Source organism: Cherax quadricarinatus, chromosome 49, assembly GCF_038502225.1.
Source record: "Cherax quadricarinatus isolate ZL_2023a chromosome 49, ASM3850222v1, whole genome shotgun sequence".
Taxonomy (NCBI): domain Eukaryota; kingdom Metazoa; phylum Arthropoda; class Malacostraca; order Decapoda; family Parastacidae; genus Cherax; species Cherax quadricarinatus.
Window position 1 is genome coordinate 24,729,176 of NC_091340.1, and position 25,351 is coordinate 24,754,526.

The window sequence follows — 25,351 nt, forward strand, 5'->3', positions numbered from 1 at the left end:
CTTTTATGAGGATAGTGAGGCTCAGGTTAGGGTGTGTAGAAAAGAGGGAGAATACTTCCCGGTAAAAGTAGGTCTTAGACAGGGATGTGTAATGTCACCATGGTTGTTTAATATATTTATAGATGGGGTTGTAAAAGAAGTAAATGCTAGGGTGTTCGGGAGAGGGGTGGGATTAAATTATGGGGAATCAAATTCAAAATGGGAATTGACACAGTTACTTTTTGCTGATGATACTGTGCTTATGGGAGATTCTAAAGAAAAATTGCAAAGGTTAGTGGATGAGTTTGAGAATGTGTGTAAAGGTAGAAAGTTGAAAGTGAACATAGAAAAGAGTAAGGTGATGAGGGTATCAAATGATTTAGATAAAGAAAAATTGGATATCAAATTGGGGAGGAGGAGTATGGAAGAAGTGAATGTTTTCAGATACTTGGGAGTTGACGTGTCGGCGGATGGATTTATGAAGGATGAGGTTAATCATAGAATTGATGAGGGAAAAAAGGTGAGTGGTGCGTTGAGGTATATGTGGAGTCAAAAAACGTTATCTATGGAGGCAAAGAAGGGAATGTATGAAAGTATAGTAGTACCAACACTCTTATATGGATGTGAAGCTTGGGTGGTAAATGCAGCAGCGAGGAGACGGTTGGAGGCAGTGGAGATGTCCTGTCTAAGGGCAATGTGTGGTGTAAATATTATGCAGAAAATTCGGAGTGTGGAAATTAGGAGAAGGTGTGGAGTTAATAAAAGCATTAGTCAGAGGGCAGAAGAGGGGTTGTTGAGGTGGTTTGGTCATTTAGAGAGAATGGATCAAAGTAGAATGACATGGAAAGCATATAAATCTATAGGGGAAGGAAAGAGGGGTAGGGGTCGTCCTCGAAAGGGTTGGAAAGAGGGGGTAAAGGAGGTTTTGTGGGTGAGGGGCTTGGACTTCCAGCAAGCGTGCATGAGCGTGTTAGATAGGAGTGAATGGAGACGAATGATACTTGGGACTTGACGATCTGTTGGAGTGTGAGCAGGGTAATATTTAGTGAAGGGATTCAGGGAAACCGGTTATTTTCATATAGTCGGACTTGAGTCCTGGAAATGGGAAGTACAGTGCCTGCACTTTAAAGGAGGGGTTTGGGATGTTGGCAGTTTGGAGGGATATGTTGTGTATCTCTATACGTATATGCTTCTAAACTGTTATATTCTGAGCACCTCTGCAAAAGCAGTGATAATGTGTGAGTGTGGTGAAAGTGTTGAATGATGATGAAAGTATTTTCTTTTTGGGGATTTTCTTTCTTTTTTTTGGGTCACCCTGCCTCGGTGGGAGACGACCGACTTGTTGAAAAAAAAAAAAAAAAAAAAAAAAAATACAGAAGAGGTTACTAGCCCCTTGCTCCCAGCATTTTAGTCGCCTGTTATGACACGTATCGCTTACGTAGGAAGAATTCTGTTCCACTTCCACATGGAGATAAGAAGAAATAAAGAATAAGAACTATTAAGAAAATAGAAGAAAACCCAGATGGGTGTGTAAATATATATGCTTGAATATGAATGTGTATGTGACCTAAGTCTAAGTAGAAATAGCAAGATATACCTGTTATCTTGCATGTTTCTCCTTTCAATGCACCAGCCGTATTCCACCGAGACAGGGTGGCCCAAAAAGAAAAAAGTTTCTCTTTATAAATTAAGTAATGTATACATCAGAAGGGGTTACTAGCCCCTTGCTCCCGGTACTTTAGTTGCCTCTTACGACACGCATGGCTTACAGAGGAAGAATTCTGTTCCACAAGAACAAGAACCAGTAAGAAAAAAGAAAACCCAGTGGGGTGTGTGTATATATATGCTTGTATATACATGTGTAGTGTGACCTAGGTGTAAGTAGAAGTAGCAAAACATACCTGAAATCTTGCATGTTTATGAGACAGAAAAAAGACACCAGCAATCCTACCATCATGTAAAACAATTACAGGCTTCCATTTTACACTCACTTGGCAGGATGGTAGTACCTCCCTGGGTGATTGCTGTCTACCATCCTACTACCTACGTATTAGTGTTTTGTTCAGTTTTATTTCACGTAATAAGTGATGCAGTTTTATTTAACATGTCAATATGTGTAATAGTCATCTCTACCATGTGCTTTAACAGGCGAGACACCCCTCATTCGTGCCTGCATTAAGAACGATGTGGAGCGAGTGCGTGACCTTCTGACTGTACCAGGTATTGACATCAATCTAGCTGATTACTCTGGCTGGACAGCCTTACATGAAGCAGCCATGCGGGGCTTTGATCAATGTGTCCAGCTTCTGCTCAGTTATAATCACTATGATACACTTGAAGCCAAGGAAACTGTGTATCCCTGTGGTAGAAAAGGTAAGAGGGATTTTTCCTCTTGGTTTTATACTAATTTGCATACATTTTTATTATTAATAGAAATATAAACACATATGCAGTATAACGTAATCCTTTATGGACAACGTTTCACCCACACGGTGGGCTTTTTCAAGTCACAAACAGATCTACCTGGGGTAGATCTGTTTTTGACTTGAAAAAGCCCACTGTGTGGGCAAAACGTTGTCAATAAAGGATCACATTATACTGCATATGTGTTTATATTTCCATTGTGTCGATATTTTATGCCATTTATTTCCATTATTAATAGAGGGAATTTTCTCTAATGTCTTCAATAACTATACATTTTCAAGAGATGTATGTTAAAAGTTTAGTGCTACAGAGAAAATCAAGGAGGAGTTACTGCATTTTATTGTATTTTATGAAATTGGTGCTCAAAATGGATTCAAAACATGGAAATTTAATTGAGTTTATCCATTCTGAGGTATAAATAATGAAAATATAATGTGTATGCTGAATATTTCACCTTTTTAAAGCCTTCTTTATAACTGCTGAAGAGGATCTCATTATGAGGTCAAAATACAGTGGGCCCTTGCCTAACGAATGCATCGCATAACGTTAAATCCGCCTAATGAAGCGTTTGAACGTAAAAATTTTGCCCCGCCTAATGATAAAAAACTCGCCCAACGTGATTCGTCTGGGACCTGTCCACATGTGGCCTGAGCGCGCCTCATCTGTCCCGTGGGGGCCAGTGTTTACGAGCCAGCCAGTGCAGTCGCATCAATGCATACATTCGGTACATTTCACATTATTCCAGTGTTTTTAGTAAGTCACCATGGGCCCCAAGAAAGCTTCTAGTGCCAAGGATTATGTGGATTAAAGTAAAGGTTGGATGCGAAAAGTGGGTCATAATAAGCGTGTATGCACCTGGAGAAGAGAGGAATGTAGAGGAGAGAGAGAGATTTTGGGAGATGTTAAGTGAATATAGGAACCTTTGAACCAAGTGAGAGAGTAATTGTGGTAGGGGACCTGAATGCTAAAGTAGGAGAAACTTTTAGAGAGGGTGTGGTAGGTAAGTTTGGGGTGCCAGGTGTAAATGATAATGGGAGCCCTTTGATTGAACTTTGTATAGAAAGGGGTTTAGTTATAGGTAATACATATTTTAAGAAAAAGAGGATAAATAAGTATATAAGATATGATGTAGGGCGAAATGACAGTAGTTTGGATTATGTATTGGTAGATAAAAGACTGTTGAGTAGACTTCAGGATGTACATGTTTATAGAGGGGCCACAGATATATCAGATCACTTTTTAGTTGTAGCTACACTGAAAGTAAAAGATAGATGGGATACAAGGAGAATAGAAGCATCAGGGAAGAGAGAGGTGAAGGTTTATAAACTAAAAGAGGAGGCAGTTAGGGTAAGATATAAACAGCTATTGGAGGATAGATGGGCTAATGAGAGCATAGGCAATGGGGTCAAAGAGGTTTGGGGTTGGTTTAAAAATCTAGTGTTAGAGTGTTCAGCAGAAGTTTGTGGCTACAGGAAAGTGGGTGCAGGAGGGAAGAGGAGTGATTGGTGGAATGATGATGTAAAGAGAGTAGTAAGGGAGAAAAAGTTAGCATATGAGAAGTTTTAACAAAGTAAAAGTGATGCAAGGAGGGAAGAGTATATGGAGAAAAAGAGAGAGGTTAAGTGAGTGGTGAAGCAATGTAAAAAGAGAGCAAATGAGAGAGTGGGTGAGATGTTATCAACAAATTTTGTTGAAAATAAGAAAAAGTTTTGGAGTGAGATTAACAAGTTAAGGAAGCCTAGAGAACAAATGGATTTGTCAGTTAAAAATAGGAGAGGAGAGTTATTAAATGGAGAGTTAGAGATATTGGGAAGATGGAGGGAATATTTTGAGGAATTGTTAAATGTTGATGAAGATAGGGAAGCTGTGATTTCGTGTATACGGTAAGGAGGAATAACATCTTGTAGGAGTGAGGAAGAGCCAGTTGTGAGTGTGGGGGAAGTTCGTGAGGCAGTAGGTAAAATGAAAGGGGGTAAGGTAGCCGGGATTGGTGGGATAAAGATAGAAATGTTAAAAGCAGGTGCGGATATAGTTTTGGAGTGATTGGTGCAATTATTTAATAAATGTATGGAAGAGGGTAAGGTACCTAGGGATTGGCAGAGAGCATGCATAGTTCCTTTGTATAAAGGCAAAGGGGACAAAAGAGAGTGCAAAAATTATAGGGGGATAAGTCTGTTGAGTATACCTGGTAAAGTGTATGGTAGAGTTATTATCGAAAGAATTAAGAATAAGACGGAGAATAAGATAGCAGATGAACAAGGAGGCTTTAGGAAAGGTAGGGGGTGTGTGGACCACGTGTTTACAGTGAAACATATAAGTGAACAGTATTTAGATAAGGCTAAAGAGGTTTTTGTGGCATTTATGGATTTGGAAAAGGCGTATGACAGGGCGGGTGGGGGGGGCAATGTGGCAGATGTTGCAGGTGTATGGTGTAGGATGTAGGTTACTGAAAGCAGTGAAGAGTTTTTACGAGGATAGTGAGGTGCAAGTTAGAGTATGTAGGAAAGAGGGAGATTATTTCCCAGTAAAAGTAGGCCTTAGACAAGGATGTGTGATGTCACCGTGGTTGTTTAATATATTTATAGATGGGGTTGTAAGAGAAGTAAATGCGAGGGTCTTGGCAAGAGGCGTGGAGTTAAAAGATGAAGAATATCACATAAAGTGGGAGTTGTCACAGTTGCTCTTTGCTGATGACACTGTGCTCTTGGGAGATTCTGAAGAGAAGTTGCAGAGGTTGGTGGATGAATTTGGTAGGGTATGCAAAAGAAGAAAGTTAAAAGTGAATACAGGAAAGAGTAAGGTTATGAGGATAACAAAAAGATTAGGTGATGAAAGATTGGATATCAGATTGGAGGGAGAGAGTATGGAGGTGAATGTATTCAGATACGTGTATTTGGGAGTGGACGTGTCAGCGGATGGGTCTATGAAAGATGAGGTGAATCACAGAATTGATGAGGGGAAAAGGGTGAGCGGTGCACTTAGGAGTCTGTGGAGACAAAGAACTTTGTCCTTGGAGGCAAAGAGGGGAATGTATGAGAGTATAGTTTTACCAACGCTCTTATATGGGTGTGAAGCATGGGTGATGAATGTTGCAGCGAGGAGAAGGCTGGAGGCGGTGGGGATGTCATGTCTGAGGGCAATGTGTGTGTGAATATAATGCAGAGAATTCGTAGTTTGGAAGTTAGGAGGAGGTGCGGGATTACCAAAACTGTTGTCCAGAGGGCTGAGGAAGGGTTGTTGAGGTGGTTCGGACATGTAGAGAGAATGGAGCGAAACAGAATGACTTCAAGAGTGTATCAGTCTGTAGTGGAAGGAAGGCGGGGTAGGGGTCGGCCTAGGAAAGAATTGGAGGGAGGGGGTAAAGGAGGTTTTGTGTGCGAGGGGCTTGGACTTCCAGCAGGCATGCGTGAGCGTGTTTGATAGGAGTGAATGGAGACAAATGGTTTTTAATACTTGACGTGCTGTTGGAGTGTGAGCAAAGTAACATTTATGAAGGGGTTCAGGGAAACCGGCAGGCCGGACTTGAGTCCTGGAGATGGGAAATACAGTGCCTGCACTCTGAAGGAGGGGTGTTAATGTTGCAGTTTAAAAACTGTAGTGTAAAGCACCCTTCTGGCAAGACAGTGATGGAGTGAATGATGGTGAAAGTTTTTCTTTTTCGGGCCACCCTGCCTTGGTGGAAATCGGCCAGTGTGTTAATAAAAAAAAAAATGATAACACACAATTATAGACTGTAACCTTGACCTTCCCCTCCTTGGCCCTTTCCTCCTCGCTCCCTCTATCCTCTGATTCTAGAGACTTATGAAAATGTAAAAACTATTTACCAACCTAACTGAGAGTGATATGCCCGAAGGCTGACCCCAAGGCAGAGGAGAAGGATTCTGTTGCATGCCATCTTACCCTAAATTTATACTGTGCTAATTGAGTGTTATGCAAAAAAGGCGTTGAGTAAATACAAGCTAATCGAGTCTTCTGTAATTCCTTGATTTCTTTTTATTTACCCACTACAACACAGTTGATCTTATTTTATAAGTGTATTTTCAGGCCAGAATTCACGCAGTGTGAATGTGCGAGCTAGGGGTGGAGAAGAGATGAAAACACCACTACATGATGCAGTGGAGTCCAACCATCTTACCACTGCTAAGTTGCTTCTTGATTATCAAGGTAACACTGCAGTACCTTATACTTACCCTGTATATTTACTTATTAATTAAGTACCACTGTCTAGGTTGGGCACCTGCATTTGCTAGTGGAATTCACTGAGGGTTTTATTATTATTATTGTTATTATTTTTTATTATTATTACAATTTTATTATGATTATTATTATTATTGTTTAACACACTGGCCATCTCCCACTGAACCAGGGTGACCCCAAAAAAAAGAAACACTTTCACCATCATACAATACTTTCACTATTGCAGAGGTGCCCAGATATGACAGTTTAGATGTCACTATAAACAGCCAATATCCCAAACCCCTCTTTTAAAATATAGGCATTGTACTTCGCACCTCCATTATTATTAGATATTCATCCACCATAGTATAATTTGAGAGTGTTTCATTGCATGAATTTAAAATGTTCATTGATTGTTCATCTTAGTTAAACAAAGCTGAAGATTACTATTGGACACTATAATTTCTTATTTGCTAATTTTTGAAATAACGTTAAAAGTTTGAAACCGATCAGAAAAGGTATTGTCCAGTAATTAATCTGATTCCAACTATTACAAGTTTTATAAGAATTTCAGTAAAATTTCAACTTTTCAGTTACTGAGACTAAACTTTAGGAAGTATCTGTCTTCTTGTATCATGTACTGCCATTAATGGTATCATACTCAGCTGTTTGGAGCAGGGACAGATAGTGGTAATACTCAACTCTTTGCATGTTTTCTCTGACCCTGTACTAGCCTGTATGTGGCTACAGGGGTTGAGTCTTAGCTAGGAGATGCAGAAACTAGTGAACAAGTACATGAGGCCCCTGCTTTACAGTGCTTCACTTTACAGCAGTTTTCAGTTATACACATTCTTCATTTATTCACACTTCCTACAATAAATGTATTCACTACTCACTATAAGCTAGGGATGAAAACATTTTAAGGTCAATAATGTGTGTACTGTATATGCATGTTTTAGGCCTAACTCTATTACTTAATATATAGTACTGTTGTGTAAACTTGTTATCAGTATGAATGAAGGTGAAAGTCTTGAATGATAATGGAAGTTTTTTCTTTCTTTTTGAGTTTTTCTTTCTTTTTGGGTCACCCTGCCTCAGTGGGAAATGGCTGGAGTTTACCTGGAGAGAGTTCCGGGGGTCAACGCCCCCGCGGCCCGGTCTGTGACCAGGCCTCCTGGTGGATCAGAGCCTGATCAACCAGGCTGTTGCTGCTGGCTGCACGCAAACCAACGTACGAGCCACGGCCCGGCTGGTCAGGAACCGACTTTAGGTGCTTGTCCAGTGCCAGCTTGAAGACTGCCAGGGGTCTGTTGGTAATCCCCCTTATGTATGCTGGGAGGCAGTTGAACAGTCTCGGGCCCCTGACACTTATTGTATGGTCTCTTAATGTGCTAGTGACACCCCTGCTTTTCATTGGGGGGATGTTGCATCGTCTGCCAAGTCTTTTGCTTTCGTAGTGAGTGATTTTCGTGTGCAAGTTCGGTACTAGTCCCTCTAGGATTTTCCAGGTGTATATAATCATGTATCTCTCCCGCCTGCGTTCCAGGGAATACAGGTTCAGGAACCTCAAACGCTCCCAGTAATTGAGGTGTTTTATCTCCGTTATGCGCGCCGTGAAAGTTCTCTGTACATTTTCTAGGTCAGCAATTTCACCTGCCTTGAAAGGTGCTGTTAGTGTGCAGCAATATTCCAGCCTAGATAGAACAAGTGACCTGAAGAGTGTCATCATGGGCTTGCCCTCCCTAGTTTTGAAGGTTCTCATTATCCATCCTGTCATTTTTCTAGCAGATGCGATTGATACAATGTTATGGTCCTTGAAGGTGAGATCCTCCGACATGATCACTCCCAGGTCTTTGACGTTGGTGTTTCGCTCTATTTTGTGGCCAGAATTTGTTTTGTACTCTGATGAAGATTTAATTTCCTCGTGTTTACCATATCTGAGTAATTGAAATTTCTCATCGTTGAACTTCATATTGTTTTCTGCAGCCCACTGAAAGATTCGGTTGATGTCCGCCTGGAGCCTTGCAGTGTCTGCAATGGAAGACACTGTCATGCAGATTCGGGTGTCATCTGCAAAGGAAGACACGGTGCTGTGGCTGACATCCTTGTCTATGTCAGATACACAACTGTAGGCCAGATCAACAAGGGGGTGGCACAGCCATATACTACTCAGACCAACTAGAATGTATCACTAATACTTGCACAAGGGATGAACATGGGGAATATATAATAGCTAAATTCAAATCAAAGTACCTACAAAAACCTCTCACATTGATAAACATCTACAGAGTTCCACAGTCAAACATTAGCCAATTTAGTCAAAATCTAGGAAGTATGATAACTGATGCACGCATGAACAAAGATCACTTACTACTCTCAGGTGACTTCAATATAAATCTCCTGCAAGACCAGGACCCACACGTTACTGAATTCACAAACACAATGAGTAACTGTATGTTACTACCAACAGTAACAAAACCTACAAGAGTTACAGAGACTAGTGTTTCCCTACTTGACCACATCTGGACCAACACCATATCCCCTTTAAAATCAGGCATAATTACAGATAATACCACAGACCACTACCCTACTTTCCTCATAACAACTCTTGGTAAACTACCCCAAGACACTACTAAAGTCACCTTCAGACTTCACAATGAGGCAGCCATTAATAACTTCACAACAGCAATAGCAAACATTGATTGGCACACTGAGCTAGAAACCTATACAGATATTGACGAATGTATTAATAATTTTCTAAAAAAAACTCAATACCTCTATAACAAGCACTGCCCTAAAAAAACTAAACAGATGACAGCAAAGAGACTGAACAGTCCCTGGCTAACACCCAGCATTCTCAAATCCATAAATACAAAACACCAATATGAAAAACAGTACAGAATGGGTCACATAACCAGAGACCAAACAAAACGTTACTCGTCAATCCTAACCAGCCTGATAAGAAGGGCAAAAAAATTGTATTATGAGAACAGATTATCCAACTTACGAGGTGATATAAAAAAGACCTGGAAAACCCTATCAGAAATTCTGGGAACAAAAAAGATATCACGAAATAGCGAAATAAAATTAGCAAAAACAGATGAACCCCAACTCCCACCAACAGAAACAGCAAACAGACTCAATGATTTCTTCTCCACTATAGGACAAAACCTTGCCAATAAAATCCCAAGCTCAGATACCCCACCAAATGACTACCTCACCGGCAACTACCCGAACACACTGTTCCTAGCTCCGACTAACCCATACGAAGTCTCCCTTATTATCAACGCACTAAAAAACAAGGCAGGAGATTTAAATACCTTACCACCCCTTATATACAAAAAAGTGTCACAAGTGCTATCACCAATCATTGCAACACTCTTTAACAAATCCATTGAATCCTCCACCTTCCCTACAGTACTCAAAATAGCAAGGGTCACCCCGATCCACAAAGGAGGAGACCAAACAGAGTTGAATAACTATAGGCCAATATCCAACTTACACCCTCTCTCAAAAATCTTCGAAAAATTAATTCATAAACGAATCTACTCCTACCTTATCTCCCAAAACATACTCAACCCCTGCCAATTTGGATTCAGGCCTAATAAAAATACTAATGATGCTATTATACACATGCTAGAACATATATACACTGCAATAGAGAAAAAAGAAGTCCCACTGGGGATCTTCATTGACTTACGTAAAGCTTTTGATACAGTTGACCATGACTTGCTCCACGTAAAATTGTCACACTATGGTATAAGAGGGCACTCCCTCAACTACCTCAAGTCTTACCTCAGCAACAGAAGCCAATATGTGTACGCAAATGGGGCAAACTCTTCTGCACAACCAATTACAGTTGGTGTCCCACAGGGAAGTGTCCTTGGCCCTCTTCTCTTTCTCCTATACATAAATGACCTTCCAAATGCTTCGCAATTACTCAAACCCACACTATTTGCAGATGACACTACATACGTCTTCTCTCACCCGAGCCCAGTCACGCTAGCCAATACTGTAAATACCGAATTACAGAAAATATCTACCTGGATGAGGACTAACGAACTTACACTAAACATTGACAAAACCTACTTCATTCAGTTTGGTAACAGAGCTACAGATGTCCCTCTTAACATAATGATAAATGGATCACCTATCACAAAACTAACAGAGGGAAAATTCTTAGGAATCCACCTTGATAATAGACTCAAATTTCATACACATATACATCAAATTTCTAAGAAAATTTCCAAGACTGTAGGCATACTATCGAAGATACAGTACTATGTTCCACAGTCAGCCCTCCTGGCCCTATATCACTCTCTTATTTACCCCTATCTCACCTATGGAATTTGTGCATGGGGCTCAACAACAATTAACCATCTCAGACCACTAATTACCCAACAAAAGGCTGCAGTTAGAATGATAACAAATTCTCACTACAGGCAGCACACTCCACCAATATTCAATACACTAAACCTACTCACCATACAAAACATCCATACTTATTACTGCACCTATTACATACATAGAACACTTAACTCTGATATTAACCCTCCCCTCAAACATCTCCTTGCCAACCTCAACAGAACACATGACCATAACACAAGGCACAGATCACTCTTTGATGTTCCTCGTGTCCATCTCACACTATGCAAAAACTCAATGCACATAAAAGGCCCTAAAATCTGGAATTCATTACCTGTAAATATAAAAGAAACACTACCTGTTTATAAATTCAAGTCTCTTCTCAAAGATTACTTACTCACCCAAAACCAAATAAATACTGAATAACTGAACATTATAAATTGTATATCTTAAATGTTTCTCACAATTATATCACATAAATGTTAAACCTAAAACCCAATCTAACTTTATTATTTTTTAAATACACTACCTAACAGAATCACTACCTAACTGAATGCAACCATATGACCTGTCTTTGTAATACTCACTTGTGCTTTATAGTTATCTGTTTACATTAATGTTTTATCACTGATTTCATCATTGCTTAGTAGCAGCGCTGTATAGTCCTTGTGGCTTAGCGCTTCTTTTTGATTATAATAATAATAATAATCATTGCTTAGTTAATCTTAAGTTAATTTTAAGCCAGCCCGTAATGCTATGCATAGTATAAGTGGCTTTGGCATACTGCTCTTATCTGTATTTTTTTTGTACCTCTGTATGTGTGCACAAATTGGAAATAAATAAATAAATAAATAAATAAATAAATAAATAAATATGAGGATGAGGAACAAGATGGGAGCGAGTACTGTGCCTTGTGGAACAGAGCTTTTCACCGTTGCTGCCTCGGACTTTACTCTGTTGACGACTACTCTCTGTGTTCTGTTAGTGAGGAAATTATAGATCCATCGACCGACTTTTCCTGTTATTCCTTTAGCACGCATTTTGTGCGCTATTACGCCATGGTCACACTTGTCGAAGGCTTTTGCAAAGTCTGTATATATTACATCTGCATTCTTTTTATCTTCTAGTGCATTTAGGACCTTGTCGTAGTGATCCAATAGTTGAGACAGACAGGAGCGACCTGTTCTAAACCCATGTTGCCCTGGGTTGTATAACTGATGGGTTTCTAGATGGGTGGTGATCTTGCTACTTAGGACCCTTTCAAAGATTTTTATGATATGGGATGTTAGTGCTATCGGTCTGTAGTTCTTTGCTGTTGCTTTACTGCCCCCTTTGTGGAGTGGGGCTATGTTTGTTGTTTTTAGTAACTGTGGGACGACCCCCATGTCCATGCTCCCTCTCCATAGGATGGAAAAGGCTCGTGATAGGGGCTTCTTGCAGTTCTTGATGAACACGGAGTTCCATGAGTCTGGCCCTGGGGCAGAGTGCATGGGCATGTCATTTATCGCTTGTTCGAAGTCATTTGGCATCAGGATAACATCGGATAGGCTTGTGTTAACCAAATTTTGTGGCTCTCTCATAAAAAATTCATTTTGATCTTCGACTCTCAGTCTGGTTAGTGGCTTGCTAAAAGCTGAGTCATATTGGGACTTGAGTAGCTCACTCATTTCCTTGCTGTCATCTGTGTAGGACCCATCTTGTTTAAGTAGGGGCCCAATACTGGATGTTGTTCTCGACTTTGATTTGGCATAGGAGAAGAAATACTTTGGGTTTCTTTCGATTTCATTTATGGCTTTTAGTTCTTCCCGCGATTCCTGAGTCCTATAAGATTCCTTTAGCTTGAGTTCGATGCTTGCTATTTCTCTGACCAGTGTCTCCCTACGCATTTCAGATATATTGACCTCTTTTAGCCGCTCTGTTATTCTTTTCCGTCGCCTGTAAAGGGAGCGCCTGTCTCTTTCTATTTTACATCTACTCCTCCTTTTTCTTAGAGGAGTAAGCCTTGCTAACATGATGAAAAAAATATCAGGCTCTTATATGTATTTGAAAGTGAAAAAAGGCTATATTTCACTTTACAGCAGTAACCTGGAACTTAACCTGCTGTATAAATTTGGCCCTCCTATACTTACATGACAGAGCTCATTATCTAACATAGCAGACCTAGAATTAGCTAACTCTCTTGATGTAGTATTCACTTCAGGAATTGTTCATATTAAAAGTATACAGTACCATTTCATGCATTTGAAACAAATCATATTTTTAAAATTGTACCTTTCGTTCATTCACTGCCTTTCTTATTGTACATTTAATAGTGGTTAACTGTTTAAGAAATCCTACTTAAAGATCATTGAATCAGTTTGAAGTATTAATGCATTCTTTTAAAATTGTACGGTTGTTTATTTAGCTACCTCTCTTTTTTGTACATTTAAAAAATCCTTCTAAATAACCTATGTCTAAAAAGAACAAAAAGGCACAATACCATGACTGGAACAATACATAAATAACCCAAACATAGGAGAGTGAAGATTAAAACCACATTTCAGTCCAACTCTGAGTTGTAAGTTTCCAAGTTAGACTGAAATATCATCATAAGCTTCTCTCTCTTACGTGCGAGTTATTTGTATATAATCTGTCTGGTTCTTGAGTCGTCTTCAAGCATTAGTATTAGTCTGCCTGAAATGCACACCATGTTAGTGGCTTTATTTAGTCTGCCTGAAATACACACCATGTTAGTGGCTTTATTTAGTCTGCCTGAAATACACACCATGTTAGTGGCTTTATTTAGTCTGCCTGAAATACACACCATGTTAGTGGCTTTATTTAGTCTGCCTGAAATACACACCATGTTAGTGGCTTTATTTGTGCTGAACAATATTTTGTTACATGTAAATTACATAATATTTGTACTGTATAAAAGAAATAAAAAATGTTGATTTGAATTTGATTCTAACAGTAGTAGTGTTTAGTTTATTTTTATAGTGTAATAAGTTATCTTCACTACTTCTTGTTTGAGCATAGTTTAGCTAGCATGCATGAGCTTAGTTTAACTAGCATGCATGAGCTTAGTTTAGCTAGCATGCATGAGCTTAGTTTAGCTAGCATGCATGAGCTTAGTTTAGCTAGCATGCATGAGCTTAGTTTAACTAGCATGCATGAGCTTAGTTTAGCTAGCATACATGAGCTTAGTTTAGCTAGCATACATGAGCTTAGTTTAGCTAGCATGCATGAGCTTAGTTTAGCTAGCATGCATGAGCTTAGTTTAGCTAGCATACATGAGCTTAGTTTAGCTAGCAAGCATGAGCTTAGTTTAGCTAGCATACATGAGCTTAGTTTAGCTAGCATACATGAGCTTAGTTTAGCTAGCATGCATGAGCTTAGTTTAGCTAGCATGCATGAGCTTAGTTTAGCTAGCATACATGAGCTTAGTTTAGCTAGCATGCATGAGCTTAGTTTAGCTAGCATACATGAGCTTAGTTTAGCTAGCATGCATGAGCTTAGTTTAGCTAGCATGCATGAGCTTAGTTTAACTAGCATGCATGAGCTTAGTTTAGCTAGCATACATGAGCTTAGTTTAGCTAGCATGCATGAGCTTAGTTTAGCTAGCATGCATGAGCTTAGTTTAGCTAGCATGCATGAGCTTAGTTTAGCTAGCATGCATGAGCTTAGTTTAGCTAGCATGCATGAGCTTAGTTTAGCTAGCATACATGAGCTTAGTTTAGCTAGCATGCATGAGCTTAGTTTAGCTAGCATGCACGAGCTTAGTTTAGCTAGCATGCACGAGCTTAGTTTAGCTAGCATGCATGAGCTTAGTTTAGCTAGCATGCATGAGCTTAGTTTAGCTAGCATGCATGAGCTTAGTTTAGCTAGCATGCATGAGCTTAGTTTAACTAGCATGCATGAGCTTAGTTTAGCTAGCATGCATGAGCTTAGTTTAGCTAGCATGCATGAGCTTAGTTTAGCTAGCATGCATGAGCTTAGTTTAGCTAGCATGCATGAGCTTAGTTTAGCTAGCATGCATGAGCTTAGTTTAGCTAGCATGCATGAGCTTAGTTTAGCTAGCATGCATGAGCTTAGTTTAGCTAGCATGCATGAGCTTAGTTTAGCTAGCATGCATGAGCTTAGTTTAGCTAGCATGCATGAGCTTAGTTTAGCTAGCATGCATGAGCTTAGTTTAGCTAGCATACATGAGCTTAGTTTAGCTAGCATGCATTGACCTTTCAAAGATTGTACCATGATACTGCTGGAAGGTTATTGATCCACACAAGTTAAGTTATTATATCCTTTCTTAGATAAAACCTGATTACCTCACATATCCCAGGTGCTATACAAGTATGATCCCTACGGGTACAAAGCACCACTTAATATAATAGTATTAACAATAATAATTACAGGTAGTAGTTTGGTAGACAGCAACCACCCAGGGAGGTACTACCGTCCTGCCAAGTGAGTGTAAAACGAAGCCTGTGATTGTTTTACATGATGGTAGGATTGCTGATGTCTTTTGTCTGTCTCATAAATATGCAAGATTACAGGCATGTCTTGCTACTTCTACTTACACTTAGGTCACACTACACATACATGTACACATTTATTTATACACACTCATCTGAGTTTTCTTTGATTTTATCTTAATAGTTCTTGGTCTTATTAATTTTCCTTTTATATCCATGGGGAAGTGGAATAAGAATCTTTCCTCCGTAAGCCATGCGTGTTGTAAAAGTCAACTAAAATGCCGGGAACAATGGGCTAGTAACCCCTTTTCCTGTAAAGATTACTAAAAAGAATAAGAAGAAGAAAATTGTCAAAGTGGGAAGTCTGAATGTGCGTGGATGTTGTGCAGATGATAAGAAAGAGATGATTGTGGATGTTATGAATGAGAAGAAGCTGGATGTCCTGGCTTTAAGTGAAACAAAGCTGAAGGGGGTGGGAGAGTTTCAGTGGAGAGGAATAAATGGGATTAGGTCAGGGGTTTCAAATAGAGTTAGAGCTAAAGAAGGAGTAGCAATAATGTTGAAGGATAAGCTATGGCAGGAAAAGAGGGACTATAAATGTATTAATTCAAGGATTATGTGGAGTAAAATAAAGATTGGATGTGAAAAGTGGGTTATAATAAGCGTGTATGCACCTGGAGAAGAGAGAAGTGTAGAGGAGAGAGAGAGATTTTGGGAAATGTTGAGTGAATGCGTGGGGAGTTTTGAATCAAGTGTGAGAGTAATGGTGGTTGGGGATTTTAATGCTAAAGTGGGTAAAAATGTTATGGAGGGAGTAGTAGGTAAATTTGGGGTGCCAGGGGTAAATGTAAATGGGGAGCCTTTAATTGAGCTATGTGTAGAAAGAAATTTGGTAATAAGTAATACATATTTTATGAAAAAGAGGATAAATAAATATACAAGGTATGATGTAGCACGTAATGAAAGTAGTTTATTAGATTATGTATTGGTGGATAAAAGGTTGATGGGTAGGCTCCAGGATGTACATGTTTATAGAGGGGCAACTGATATATCGGATCATTATTTAGTTGTAGCTACAGTTAGAGTAAGAGGTAGATGGGAAAAGAGGAAGGTGGCAACAACAAGTAAGAGGGAGGTGAAAGTGTATAAACTAAGGGAGGAGGAAGTTCGGGTGAGATATAAGCGACTATTGGCAGAAAGGTGGGCTAGTGCAAAGATGAGTAGTGGGGGGGTTGAAGAGGGTTGGAATAGTTTTAAAAATGCAGTATTAGAATGTGGGGCAGAAGTTTGTGGTTATAGGAGGGTGGGGGCAGGAGGAAAGAGGAGTGATTGGTGGAATGATGAAGTAAAGGGTGTGATAAAAGAGAAAAAGGTAGCTTATGAGAGGTTTTTACAAAGCAGAAGTGTTATAAGAAGAGCAGAGTATATGGAGAGTAAAAGAAAGGTAAAGAGAGTGGTGAGAGAGTGCAAAAGGAGAGCAGATGATAGAGTGGGAGAGGCACTGTCAAGAAATTTTAATGAAAATAAGAAAAAATTTTGGAGTGAGTTAAACAAGTTAAGAAAGCCTAGGGAAAATATGGATTTGTCAGTTAAAAACAGAGTAGGGGAGTTAGTAGATGGGGAGATGGAGGTATTGGGTAGATGGCGAGAATATTTTGAGGAACTTTTAAATGTTAAGGAAGAAACAGAGGCAGTAATTTCATGCACTGGTCAGGGAGGTATACCATCTTTTAGGAGTGAAGAAGAGCAGAATGTAAGTGTGGGGGAGGTACGTGAGGCATTACGTAAAATGAAAGGGGGTAAAGCAGCTGGAACTGATGGGATCATGACAGAAATGTTAAAAGCAGGGGGGGATATAGTGTTGGAGTGGTTGGTACTTTTGTTTAATAAATGTATGAAAGAGGGGAAGGTACCTAGGGATTGGCAGAGAGCATGTATAGTCCCTTTATATAAAGGGAAAGGGGACAAAAGAGACTGTAAAAATTATAGAGGAATAAGCTTACTGAGTATACCAGGAAAAGTGTACGGTAGGGTTATAATTGAAAGAATTAGAGGTAAGACAGAATGTAGGATTGCGGATGAGCAAGGAGGTTTTAGAGTGGGTAGGGGATGTGTAGATCAGGTGTTTACATTGAAGCATATATGTGAACAGTATTTAGATAAAGATAGGGAAGTTTTTATTGCATTTATGGATTTAGAAAAGGCATATGATAGAGTGGATAGAGGAGCAATGTGGCAGATGTTGCAAGTATATGGAATAGGTGGTAAGTTATTAAATGCTGTAAAGAGTTTTTATGAGGATAGTGAGGCTCAGGTTAGGGTGTGTAGAAGAGAGGGAGACTACTTCCCGGTAAAAGTAGGTCTTAGACAGGGATGTGTAATGTCACCATGGTTGTTTAATATATTTATAGATGGGGTTGTAAAGGAAGTAAATGCTAGGGTGTTTGGGAGAGGGGTGGGATTAAATTATGGGGAATCAAATTCAAAATGGGAATTGACACAGTTACTTTTTGCTGATGATACTGTGCTTATGGGAGATTCTAAAGAAAAATTGCAAAGGTTAGTGGATGAGTTTGGGAATGTGTGTAAAGGTAGAAAGTTGAAAGTGAACATAGAAAAGAGTAAGGTGATGAGGGTGTCAAATGATTTAGATAAAGAAAAATTGGATATCAAATTGGGGAGGAGGAGTATGGAAGAAGTGAATGTTTTCAGATACTTGGGAGTTGACGTGTCGGCGGATGGATTTATGAAGGATGAGGTTAATCATAGAATTGATGAGGGAAAAAAGGTGAGTGGTGCGTTGAGGTATATGTGGAGTCAAAAAACGTTATCTATGGAGGCAAAGAAGGGAATGTATGAAAGTATAGTAGTACCAACACTCTTATATGGGTGTGAAGCTTGGGTGGTAAATGCAGCAGCGAGGAGACGGTTGGAGGCAGCGGAGATGTCCCGTTTAAGGGCAATGTGTGGTGTAAATATTATGCAGAAAATTCGGAGTGTGGAAATTAGGAGAAGGTGTGGAGTTAATAAAAGTATTAGTCAGAGGGCAGAAGAGGGGTTGTTGAGGTGGTTTGGTCATTTAGAGAGAATGGATCACAGTAGAATGACATGGAAAGCATATAAATCTATAGGGGAAGGAAGGCGGGGTAGGGGTCGTCCTCGAAAGGGTTGGAGAGAGGGGGTAAAGGAGGTTTTGTGGGTAAGGGGCTTGGACTTCCAGCAAGCGTGCATGAGCGTGTTAGATAGGAGTGAATGGAGACGAATGGTACTTGGGACCTGACGATCTGTTGGAGTGTGAGCAGGGTAATATTTAGTGAAGGGATTCAGGGAAACCGGTTATTTTCATATAGTCGGACTTGAGTCCTGGAAATGGGAAGTACAATGCCTGCACTTTAAAGGAGGGGTTTGGGATATTGGCAGTTTGGAGGGATATGTTGTGTATCTTTATATGTTTATGCTTCTAGACTGTTGTATTCTGAGCACCTCTGCAAAAACAGTGATAATGTGCGAGTGTGGTGAAAGTGTTGAATGATGATGAAAGTATTTTCTTTTTGGGGATTTTCTTTCTTTTTTTGGGTCACCCTGCCTCGGTGGGAGACGGCCGACTTGTTGAAAAAAAAAAAAAAAAAAAAAAAAAATAATAATAATAATGTATCAAATGTCTCAGTAATGCAGTCAGGATTTCAATCTGGGGGCTTAAGTAAGGACTTCAGTATGAAGATCATTAGACGGGATTTCATTTTCAAGACCCCTGCTCACAAACTTGCTCTCAGTGTTGAAGAATTTAAAAAAAAAAAATTTCTTATGAAATGATAGAGAATCTTTTTCCCAATGGTAATGACACCAAAAGTAGGAAATTTAATGGAAAACTTGTGGAATTATGCTCTTGCGAAGTTAATGGTCTCGACGATATATATGCAGCTTCGATTTTGCCCACTTTGAGCCTTATTTTCAGCCAATTCCATTGTTCCAGTCAACCAAACTCATAGCTATTTCGCTAGAACTCTGTTTGTTCTGTCAAATGAGTACAAGAAACTGCCCATATACCGATTTCAACTACCCAATAAATTTCAATAGATGCCAGTTTCAAAATAGGGTGCAGAATAAACAATGCAGACATTCCTGGCACTAAAATAACATTTTATCTGCTCATTAGTCATGTTTCCAGGCCCCTCTTATTTTACTCTTGCTTTCCATTTTGAATTTTTATTCACACAAAAAATAGAAGATTTACTGTTATGCAGACTACTGAATTATTGTAATAATTGTATAAATAATGTCAACCTATTCGTGACTGTATATTAGACTGGCCAGCTGGATGCGTATTGGATGGTGACGTCATTTGTTTACTCCTGAACATCGGCAAAAACTGAACATTTCCATTAATTTCAGCTCAATTTCAAGGTACTTTTCATTGTGAAACCAATCAAAATCATCTCTATTTCTGTAATATATCTTCCATTCTTTCAAATGAAACCAAGAAAACGAGAATACAACCATAAATACCATACAAAAATACACCTCAAGGTCGGCATTTTAAACCAAAATCATGGTCGGAGTTTTTTTTTCCTTATAATGCATTGCGTGCTGCAGGATTTTTTTTTATACTGTGCACACTGACCACACAGACCCATTTTCTCACATGTAGGTCTACTAGCTTTCTCCTGCTAGATTTGAAGCTGCTAGAATTTTAGCGTAATACTACAGCACCAACACTGACTTACAAGCCATAGTACTATGGCAGCGACAGTGAAAGGGTTAATAATCATAAGTCACTAAAAAAATCAAAGAAATTGTCTTTAAAAACATGATTTTTCAGTATAAGTGAAATTTGTTATACTATTGTACTCTTGTGGTCATTGATCAATATAAGAGTGAAAATTAGCCACCAGATCTAGACCAAACGAAATGTAAACTTTGCCAGATGGACTATTGTCACACCTTGCGTCATTATGTACTGGAGTGTGATTAAATTAATGAATTTAGAGACAACTCACTCAGAAATGTTCAAGAAATGACAAAGTATTTTATCCACAGTGGTATATTACAGACCATTCTGGAGAAATACCCTGACTTTGCTAGCTGTAAATAATGCATTACCACGTTGTGTGTGTGTGTGGGTGCGCGTGCTTGTGTGTATGCATATATTTGTACGCTTGTGTGCATGTGTCTGTGCATGCGCCCTTGTGTGTGTATGTGTGCGCGCGCTCGTGTGGGTGTATGACCCACTTAATATTTGTATTTATAACTCATTATAATTGTGACCAGGTGTAGACATATCAGTGGCTCATCTTTGTAATTTGTTCATGACTGTAACCATGTATAGGAGTGAGGCTGATTCATTATCTTTGTAACTTGCCATGATTGTGACCAGATCTACCTGGAGTTCATTACCTTTGTAACTAGTTCAGCTATCATAACTTTGGGGCCCAGTCCCTGGACCCATTATGTACCTCTGTAATCTTTTGACTACCGCCCACAGGATGGGTATGGGGTGCATAATAAAGATATTAAACTAACTAACACAGTTTTTAAACTGTGGTATCAGCATGCCTCTGGCAAGATAGTAATAATAATAATATGTACAGTGTTACCTCAGGATACGAACTTAATTCGTTCCAGAAGGCTGTTCGAGTGCCAATACCAAACGAATTTGTTCCCATAAGGTATAATGTAAATTAGATTAATCTTTTTCAGACCCTCAAAAGTACACTTACAAAAGCACTTACATAATTGTTCGAGTTTTGAGCTGTTCGTATCTTTATTTCTACAAGTACATGTACAAGGTATACAGGCCAAACTGACATCAATGACATACTACTATATAGAAAGCCACTTGTTATGTAGAGCATTTCCCGCAAATTAGGTCAGTTTTGTCCCAGGATGCGGCCCACATTAGTCCACTAACACCCAGGTACCTATTATTACTGATAGGTGAACATGAACAACCAGTGTAAGGAAACACGCTCAATGTTTCTACCCTCGCTGGGAATCGAACCCGAACCCTCGCCATGTGAAGCGAGAGCTTTAACCACCAGGCCACGGGGCACCATTGAGTGAGCGATAATAGTTTTTTTTTTTTTTCTTATTTTGGGTCACCCTGCCCCTGTGGGAAATGACCGGTGTGTTAATAAACAGAGAATAATAGTGAAATGCTGTTGAATTATTTAAAGAAACAAAGGAAGTTATGGTGGATATTACATACATATTTGCCTATTTCCTACATATGTTTTTACATGAATGATGATTTACAGGGCCCGATTTATTGAAAGACAAGACAGTAATGGGCAAGACTCCGCAGAGTTTAGCGACCTCGAGTGAGATGCGGCAGCTCCTCAAGTCATACAAGAGAGCACCTCCATCCTTGGTAAAACTACCTTAATTTATTTTTTTGAGCAATTTATTATTTATATTAGATGGCCTGTTAGGGAATAGCCACATGCAGATTTATTGATTTTTCTTTTAAACTAACTAGCCATAGTCTACCAAGGCAAGTGACCTAAAAAGAAAAACTAAAGTCTCTCTTTTTAAATCTAGCAATGTTAAAAGATAAAGAATCAAACACAAAGTGGGAGTTGTCACAGTTGCTCTTTGCTGATGACACTGTGGTTTTGGGAGATTCTGAAGAGAAGTTGCAGAGGTTGGTGGATAAGTTTGGTAGGGTATGTAAAAGAAGAAAATTAAAAGTGAATATAGGAAAGAGTAAGGTGATGAGGATAAAAAAATAAGTAATGAAAGATTGAATATCAGGTTGGAGGGAGAGAGTATGGAGGTGAATGTATTCAGATATTTAGGAGTGGACGTGTCAGCAGATGGGTCTATGAAAGATGAGGTGAATCATAGAATTGATGAGGGGAAAAAGGTGAGTGATGCACTGAGGAGTCTGTGGAGACAAAGAACTTTGTCCATGGAAGCAAAGAGGGGAATGTATGAGAGTATAGTTATACCAACGCTCTTATATGGGTGTGAAGCATGGGTGGTGAATGTTGCAACAAGGAGAAGGCTGGAGAAAGTGGAGATGTCATGTCTGAGGGCAATGTGTGGTGTGAATATAATGCAGAGAATTCGTAGTTTGGAAATTAGGAGGAGGTGCAGGATTACCAAAACTATTATCCAGAGGGCTGAGGAGAGGTTGTTGAGGTGGTTCGGACATGTAGAGAGGGTGGAACAAAAGAGAATGACTTAGAGAATGAATAAATCCGTAGTGGAGGGAAGGCGGGGTAGAGGTCGGCCTAGGAAAGGTTGGAGGGAGGGGGGTAAAGGAGGTCTTGTGTGCGAGGGGCTTGGACTTCCAGTAAGTGTGCGCGAGCGTGTTAGATAGGAGCAAATGGAGACAAATGGTTTTTAGGACTTTACGTGCTGTTGGAGAGTGAGCAGGGTAATATTTATGATGGGATTCAGAGAAACCAGGCCGGACTTGAGTCCTGGAGATGGGAAGTACAGTGCCTGCACTCTGAAGGAGGGGTGTTAATGTTGCAGTTTTATAACTGTAGTGTAAAGCACCCCTCTGGCAAGACAGTGATGGAGTGAATGATAGTGAAAGTTTTTCTTTTTCAGGCCATCGTACCTTGGCGGGAAATGGCTGATGTGTTAATAAAAAAAAATAGAGTAATATTTGATGCAGATGAAGGGCTCTTGACCCCAAAAATTGGAGCTACCCTCCCCTTCCCCTCTTAAATAATGTTTTCTTGTTTGTGAGGCTTAAAGAGAACTAAGAATACAAGAATTTGTCTTACTATTTTAAGGTTACATTTACTGCCACTTGTATTAATTAAATAATGTATTATGTTTCTCCATGTGTAGGCTGGCAAGAGGAGTGGTGAGCTGCAGAAGTTCAATAAATCAAGTTTAATCTCCATAGATCTTAACAACCTCAGTGCCTTCCTTCACAACTTTGAAGATCAGATGACATTTATCCTCACATATGTTAACAGCTACATGGAAGTTTCTGGCATCAGATCTCTTGGCTTAGCCTTACAACAAGAAATGAACCAACCTAATTCAGCTGTTATACAGACTAACAATATGGTGGCAAGTTCTACTGAGAATATTGAAGCTACTCAGATTGAACTGCAAACTCTCCGGCAACTTGAAACTCAGGGTAATGAATCTAAAGATGTAAGGGTTAAGTATGTATTTAGTGAAACAGCAACACCTTCCAATTCTGAAATAGCGTTGATTGACGAAATATATGATCATTTTTTGTTGGATTTGTTTACATGGAGGAATAAGAATATAGCAAATACTACTAAAAATGAAACAGATTTTGAAGAAGTGCTAAGAGCCATGTTTTTATGAGAATTTTTACATTAGGACCAGAGTACACTTTAGTGAGACTGCAAGATATTGTACTCCTGTGTATAATGTTGACAAATAAATATGTAAGATCTCGTTACTATTTGTTCATTAATTTTTCAATGCCCCTTAAAAATTTTTTGCTCTGTTTAGACATAGGTATTCCTCTTACTAAAATTAATTTTAAATTTATTTCTTCAATTCTTCTTAAATTTCTCTGGTTTAAAAAAAAATGAAATGTGTATAAATATTATGTTTCTTTTAGAATTAAGGTGATCAAAATTGTTGAATCCTGAAGATTGAGCAGGTAGAAGAATTTTTGTTGTATATAAACATTTGCTTTATGTCTGATGTAATAAAATTAGATTATGTTTAAAAGTAGAGGGGAACCCATCTTGCGATGCTCTCAGTCTGTGTACCTAGGAATGACAACCTTGTTTTACATCCACCGAGCTACAGTACAAACACTTTTGAAACGTCCTTTTGAATATTATTTGCTTTAACACACTGGCTGCCTCCCATCGAGTCAGGATGACCCCAAAAAGAAGAAACGCTTTCCTAAAGTAGTTGTTCTTTGTGCATTTAGTAATTTAAACAGGAGTTACTACCTCCTTGTTCCTCCAGAAGTAAGGAGCTGGTAACCCCTTCTGGAGGAAAAATTCTTCTCCACTTTCCTTGGAAGACCTCTGAATATACTTTTCCGTACTGTTTTCTATGCTAATAGCTTACTTGTCTGTGGAAACACCGGTAACACCAGAAATTCTTAAATTTAAACAACAGAAACACGAGTAGTTTTGAAGCGAAAGAACCAAGAAACAACTTACTTGCTAATTTAAACATTAAATTGTAATTCTTTTGTTGGTTGAACCAGCAAGAATGAAATTCATTCAACTTGTATTCAAGTGGAAGAGCCAGGAACACAACTTGTTTGGAAGTTGGAAACCTCCTGTACTATATTGATAGAAAGTCACAAAACTATTTGTGAATGGCCTTTAAGACTTAATGGTATTAGAAAAGAACAGTAATTACTTATGTGAAAGTTACACTAGTAAAAGATTATAATAATCTTACACTTACATTTTATAGTGTAGGCTGGTGTAAATAATTTGGACATAAATATTGAAAGATATATTTTAAACACCTTGATTTTTGTAATCATTTTATTATTTTTATAAATATTTGTCAGAACGATATTTCCACAAAGTATTATGGAGAATTTAAGATTTTGCAAAACTTAAATAATTTTTCTTCTTACAATTTCCTCAGTAAAAATACTCTATGTAAGTTTTTACTTTGTCTCTACAAGAATTGAGACTTAATTCTGTTTTAATGGCAGTTAAATACTCAGTCTTATTTTCTGTATTATAGAACTCTCTTTTCTTTCTGCTGATGTAGACCTTTATTACCCTTACAGGTTAAGTGTTTCTTGCATTTTTATTTTTGTAATGCACAAAAAATAAGGGAACACATTTCATCATCATCACTGACTCCTGTACTCACATAGTTGTGGTTGTAGTGATTGAGTCACAGCTCCTGGCCCTGTTTTACCTGAAGTGTTCTAACATAGTTCAGATGTCCCTCTGAACTGCAACATCCTCTCCCTTCCTATGGAGTGTAGACACTGTACTTCCCACCTCCAGGGTTAACTCCCAACTGGTTTT

At 38.9% G+C, this 25,351-nt stretch overlaps 1 protein-coding gene across 3 annotated transcripts in view; it reads left to right on the forward strand.

Annotated features, from left to right (window-relative positions):
• Positions 1-24,942, forward strand: part of LOC128697036 (SMC5-SMC6 complex localization factor protein 1) — a 143,029-nt gene extending 118,087 nt beyond the window's left edge. For all 3 annotated transcript variants that reach the window (XM_070095266.1, XM_070095268.1, XM_070095267.1), the window contains 4 exons: positions 2,128-2,352; positions 6,448-6,567; positions 21,650-21,762; positions 23,199-24,942. In XM_070095266.1, coding sequence (XP_069951367.1) covers positions 2,128-2,352; positions 6,448-6,567; positions 21,650-21,762; positions 23,199-23,693 — 953 coding nt within the window. In that variant the 3' untranslated portion in view covers positions 23,694-24,942. The remainder of the gene's footprint in view (positions 1-2,127; positions 2,353-6,447; positions 6,568-21,649; positions 21,763-23,198) is intronic.
• The last annotated feature ends 409 nt before the right edge of the window (positions 24,943-25,351 follow it).